The following is a 6,370-nucleotide window of genomic DNA, read 5'->3' on the forward strand; positions in this document are numbered from 1 at the left end:
TTTTTTTTTTTTTTTTAAACATACTGTAATGTACTTGTAATAAATCTTTCATAATTTATGTTACATAGCAAAAGCAGACTACAAGACTTTCAAAAATGCTCACACCAGCAGACAGCTTTACTCCCAGTCTGAGGGTGAAGAAACTACAAAACTGATCTTTTTCTGATCAAGATTATTTCACTTGGAGAAATCCTCAACCGGAGAAATGACTGCGATATTCAACAGAAACATTTTTGGCAGTTGTCCATGTGCAACTTTAACACATTCAGTTCCGAACAAACACGTGTGGTGTGTATACCACACAAAAGTGTAAAAATAGCGCAGATTTGGTCTATGAAAAACTTAAGGAAGATTGTGGTTGGAAAAAGAGATGTGAAATTTACCTTTAATCTACCGAGCACACAACACAAATATTGTTTCAGAAACAATGAATAAACTGATAAAGAATAAACTAAAAACTAATTCTTAGAGAAAAATAATATTAAATGTCCTCAATCGAATTAAGTAAATAGAGAGCAAGGACAACTTGAATTTGAAATTGATTAATTTTAACAACACCACAGGCTTTACTCTCTTGATTCTTGAGTCATTCTGTTTCTTGCTCTCTCTCTCTCTCTCTCTCTACTGGCGGTGGTAATTTGTGCATTTTTGATGTGTCTTATGCCTTCCCATGTCCTTTTCATTTCCCATGAATCTCGTTTAATGACTCCTATTGCTTCCATAATATCATTAGTGGCTGTATGCTGCACTTTAATGTGGTACTTATGTGTGTGTGTTTCTTGTGCACTCTCCAAGGTGCTCCAACTATGAATGCATCCTGTTTTTGGCTACAAAAATAGTCTTGTCTTCTAACTTGTTTGAAAACTGACAGACAGGCAAATTGTGTCAGCTTGTGGTCAGCACTATACTTAAACAGGAAGGAAGCATGAGAAATTAATCGAGATGACGATATTACTCAATTCTTCCTGAGCGCCTTCGCAGAGAGGTTGCGCGTATCTCATATCACACACACACACACACACACACACACACACACAAACACACATCAAATAACCCCCTTTGGTTTCTGTTTACACATCTATAAGCAGTTTTCACACCTGTGATATCACTGATACATAGATAATGGTTGTCAAAACAAACCGTAAAACCGGAATATGAACAGTTTCAGCATTCAGTTCACGGCTGCTTAACTGACCCCGCCTGCTATACGAGCGCCGTCCCCAGCCCCTCCAATCACACAGATCAGAGAAGTGATGATGTAAAGGATAGCACCAATACCAGCACGGAAAAGATCCTGCACAAAAAGAGGGAGGCAGAAGATGAAACATTATGCAACAATGCAGTGTGTGTGTGTGTGTGTGTGTGTGTGTGTGTGTGTGTGTGTGTGTGTGTAGAGGACTCACACTCCAGACCCAGTTGACCAATAGGAACTGCTTGTCCAACTCCATCATGAAGATACCGAAGAAGGCCATGGCGAAAACCATCTGGCAGATGGCCACCGCGGAGTAGCCTCCATACAGAGATGCTGCGTAGCAGATGATGATAATGAAACTGATGAGCTAGGAGTGATTGAAGTGAGAAGAGGGGGTGGGGAAAAGCAAGAAACAAAGAGATTAATGATTTTGACCTCAGAAAGGTGACGATATCCCAGAATAGTTCAGGGTTTTGCCAGAAAACTAACAGATGCTGCCTAAATTCCTCCCCTCTGTTAGACTTTGGAGGTCAGGTTTGACTGACTTGATAAAAGAACATAGTTATCAGCTGCAGTTCACCTGACAGAGCACTAATCATCTCAGTGTTCAGTAATAGAAAAAGTAAAAACCACTCAGGCAGTAAATAACTCCAACAGAACCATCATTGTTTCATTTACTCCAGTCAGTTCAACAATATCCACATCCACAGAATAACAACTATTTTTGCCAAGAAAAAATATTTTCTACACAAAAACACTGTTAGGGTGAGACAACAGGAGGGATTACAATGCACTCTGTCAGTCCGTCTATCACATGCTGCCCTCTTCATGGATCTGTGTATGTTCCATTCAGATCATATTTTTCCATATGAGGGAAAAAAGTCAGCGTGCATTCTTCTCAGTCCATTCCAGTGAAATGCTGCCAATGTGAAGAAATCATAAACGTAGGCTGCCTACAGCCCTGAACCAGAATCAGCCCTTTTCTTTTTTTTTTTTTCAATACAGCTATTGTTGTTGCTTTCAAACGGTGTGGGCAGATGCATTCACACAACATATGACAGCTTTGAAGGAGTGGAAATTTCCTTAAGTCCTTAAGCCTTTGTATGCTAAACAATATAATTTACTTGAAGACTAAACAGCATTCATTTTATTGTCCTTTTCTACAACATAGATTTATAACTCCTTTGCAGTGCCCTGCACATTTGGGCTTGAGCATCTTAATCTTGTTATACAACCCTGTGTTGTAAAATGATAAATAACTCTACCTTGTATGAAATTTGCCTTATAAGTGACATGTACATTTTAAATTTGTATATACTGGAAAGATTTAAACCTTTTCATTATTTATTTTCCTATTAATTGTTTGGTACAAAATCTGAAAACTGTAAAAATGAAAAAATAAATAAAATCCACTTCAAATTTCCACAGCTGAAAATGACATCATCAAATGTCTTTTTGTGTCCAAAAAATTCAATTTACACAATTTAAAACAAGAAAAAATAAACAGACCTTCACATTTGAGAAGCTGGAACCGTTTGACAGATTTACTCAAAAAATTACTTAAACAATTATTAAAATAGTTGTGAATTAATTTTCTGTCAATCAACTAATCGAATAATCAATTAATCATTGTAGTTCTAATACACTTTATATAACATAACTCTTACTACATATATTTATATTTTTCTAGCTTAGAAAAAATATTATAATTTATTTCTAATCGTTATTTTTACTACATGTACCCTGAATTTGACTGCACATATTCAGCTTGTTTCAGCTTGTGACAAATAAATGTCAAACTTTAATCATATATAAAAGATAGAACTCAAGCTAGAAAGAATTAATAAACTCTTTAGTTACATATGATCCACTGAACACTTCTCTGCACTGCTTTCTTGTCACAAGTTAAATAATTTATTCTTCGATTGGGTTATTAAATAAATTGACTGTGGCTGTATTTTAAAAAAACTCATCTTGCATATTGCAGTGTTTGATTCTCAGACAACTTGGTGGCGAGTGTCAAATCACTGTAGTCTATATAATACACCCATGATGTAACTGACTTGACGCCAGCCCTACATCTGTCACTACTGCTTCCCCTCCCCTCACCAGCAACTGTTACGTGCAGCGAGCCAGCCAGATGCATCAGTAGTTCATGTGTTCTCGAGACTGACACAGGCTGCCTCTGTAAAGTAGTGAGGCGGCAGAGGCCAAAATCCTACACAAAGGAGGCTCTATTTAGGCAAGAGCCGGCTGCTCTGAGGGCAGCGGCTACTGAGGAGGCCGTCACACAGAGAAACACCCACTACACAAGAGTCCCTCTGAACAAGAAAGGCTGCGAGATGTTGACACCTTTATGTTTTCCACACAGCGGCGGATCTGTTTGCATGGGTCAGCTTTTAAGATCCCAACTAGGATCTATCCACATCAGTATAATGGGCTGCTCTTTGAAACTGACTGGAGGAAAAATTGTCGTGAACGGTTGGCTAATTATAGTAAGCAGCAACATGAGCGCCAAGAGTCAGTCCGTGGTACAGAGACACACCAAACAGCATTGGTTGCTAGGGAAGACACATTTTGGGGTGTGTGTATTGTGTGTGTTGAGCGTAGAATGTCATTCAGTTTCATTTCTAGTCATTTTCACTCATTTACTCAACCTTCATTCCCCTACTTTTCTCCCACCCTTTCCCTTGATAAAAAACATCATTCAAAAGGTGATAACCTAAAAAAAATGTTTCCAGTCATAAAACAATGTGACCACTTCTTATTCAGGGCAAATAATCAGCTCAATGCATGACTCATCCTGACTTATCGCTACTGACCTGTGCCACAAATTTGCACTAAATGGGTGTGACTGAATCGTTATGTTGTTCTGTGACTTCCAACAAGGTTAAGTATGGCAATGTCTCTGGCAAGCCGAAAACCAAAACAAAATAAGTCTACATGTAATTTGATGAGGCATGGAAACCTGATATTAAAAGTTGATTAAAAAGGACATTTATTCTTTTAGACTTTTGGCTTACCAGCCGGAAGATTTGGCCCTCAGTAATCCCAGCTTCTGTGGTTAAATACCCCTATTTCCTATCAGATTGGACATAATGAGCATTTGTCTTCCTGTTGCAGCTCTCCCTGCACTGTCAACTATTTCAGACATGTACTACCAGAGATAACTTTCTTTAGGAGTTTACCAGGTTTCAGTAAAGACTTAAGGGGGAGAGGAAACAACAAACTACACAGTGTATCCAGTGAAGCACCAATCTGTCCCGTGATTGGCACACCAGAGATGTGTGCAAGGCAATTCACGCATTCTTTGTTCCCAGGACCAAACTTCACACACAGCCTGGAATTTCCATTACCTCTGAGAAGAAGAAGGAAAAAAAACAACTATCCAGTGGGTGGACCACTGACCACCAACATTTGAGAGCGTGCTTTATAATGAGCTCATTGAGTTATGAGAGCAGAGCCATTTTATCAGTGAAAAAAAAAGTGCTTTCTTGACGTTTAACAACTGGAACAGTTGTACAGTAACACTCTGAGCACTCTGTAAGCTACGGTGGGATACAGGTTGTGATAATACTCCACGGCATAACTTCATCAAAGTGAGTCATGCGTTAAGAGAACACACTGCAGGGAAATGCAAACAAAGGCAATCATGTGAAAAACGGTGGTCAAGGACAGTATAAATAAAAAGGTCTTCCAGACAGGATGTGGTTGTTCTCTGCCAGGAAGTAGGAAACTTTAAACCACACACCTAACTTAAACATTATTAGACTGTTGCTCTGATTATATTTCCACCTCTGTATGTATAGATTCCTGTTAATTCCAGCCAGATGTGCAAAGACATAGCGTGAGCGGGGAAAACTTTATGAGCTTTTATACTAGTGGGAATGTGATAGGCATTCCATATTTCGGCTACTACTTCTCTGCCTACAAATAGTATGCAGCCTGTGGTAATGAGTAAAAAAGGAGATGCCTGACAACAGTCAGTGGGTCAGTTAACCCATATGACCTTTCATCTGCTATTAATGCTCAGCATTTGGCTCCTTGGTGCCAAATGAGAAAACAGTGGAGCAAAAGTGACAGGTGGAAACCCTTAACCTCCTCTTCACGATCCTTCAACCCCGCTAGACCACATGCTTTTCATTCCCCGACTAGACAGCTTCTCAAAAAGTGAGACAAAACAGCTTTTAAGAAGAAAATACATATAAATGGTGACACGACTCCATAAAGCTGGGGTAACTATCTCCTCTCTCTAGCCTAACAGTGTAAGAAAAATCAATGACAACCATGTAGGCTACATTAACCCACTTTACAATCTATTAAATATTGATTAGCTGCAGGCTACTTTAGCAAACGTCACACAGCATATTATAGACAGTTCTGCAAGCAGTTGTGACCATCCATAACAAAGCTGCACAGTAGCTGAATGGTAGGCCTACATGTCAACTGCCCAGGTCAGTGAACTTACTATTTCAGCTGCGAGGATAAAACCTTTCTGGGTCTTCACGTAACTTTTCAGCTTCTCCAGGCAGTTTCCAGCGGCGCTGGACCCGTTTGTATCAGCCATTCTGCAATAACTTACTTATTATACTGACAGGTTGTTGTTAAGGCTTTATCGCCAGCGACCGACGGGAAATGTTTGAATAAGCAAAGTTGTCTTGAGAACAGCCCCAGTGTTGATGGCTGCTGCTCCCGTTTGAAGTTTGGGTTATTTTCCCCGTGCAGGTGGATGAACGTCACCGATGTAAAGCCTCCGTGAAATAGACCCTGTTGGAGCTCAGTCACGACCACAGAAGCTCTGGAGGAAGGACTGACTGACTTGAGTTCAGCGTCAGCGGGGCGTTGGCTTTCCCTTTTCTCAAGAGGAGTTGCTTCTGTGTGCACCCTGGGGCCGATGAGCGGAGCTGGTTTCGCCGGAAGGACTGAACAGACAAGGGCGTCACTTTGTGTTGAAAAGTGTGGGGGGACATTTATGGGCGGTGCGACGAAAAACTTAGTCCACGAGAACAAGACAACAAGATTCTCCGATGCTATTTTGAAGAAATATTCATTAATGAAATAGGCTATTCTGGGTCTGGGTCCTCCCCTAGAAGATTTTGAGCATTAAACTCTTAATTTCCTGCATTCTCATGACATTTTCTGCACTAATTTTATGGTGGAAATGTTTTTATTTATATG

At 39.9% G+C, this 6,370-nt stretch overlaps 1 protein-coding gene across 1 annotated transcript; it reads right to left on the minus strand.

The window, feature by feature from the left end:
- Positions 1-1,125: 1,125 nt before the first annotated feature.
- On the minus strand, positions 1,126-6,129 carry plp2b (proteolipid protein 2b). Its single transcript, XM_046056596.1, has 3 exons — positions 5,661-6,129; positions 1,404-1,559; positions 1,126-1,294 (listed from the first exon to the last, which is right to left on the minus strand). Exons 1-3 carry the CDS (start codon positions 5,757-5,759, stop codon positions 1,187-1,189), a joined length of 363 nt encoding a protein of 120 aa, XP_045912552.1. The 5' UTR covers positions 5,760-6,129; the 3' UTR covers positions 1,126-1,186.
- Positions 6,130-6,370: the final 241 nt, after the last annotated feature.

This window comes from Micropterus dolomieu, linkage group LG08 (assembly GCF_021292245.1).
Source record: "Micropterus dolomieu isolate WLL.071019.BEF.003 ecotype Adirondacks linkage group LG08, ASM2129224v1, whole genome shotgun sequence".
Lineage (NCBI taxonomy): Eukaryota > Metazoa > Chordata > Actinopteri > Centrarchiformes > Centrarchidae > Micropterus > Micropterus dolomieu.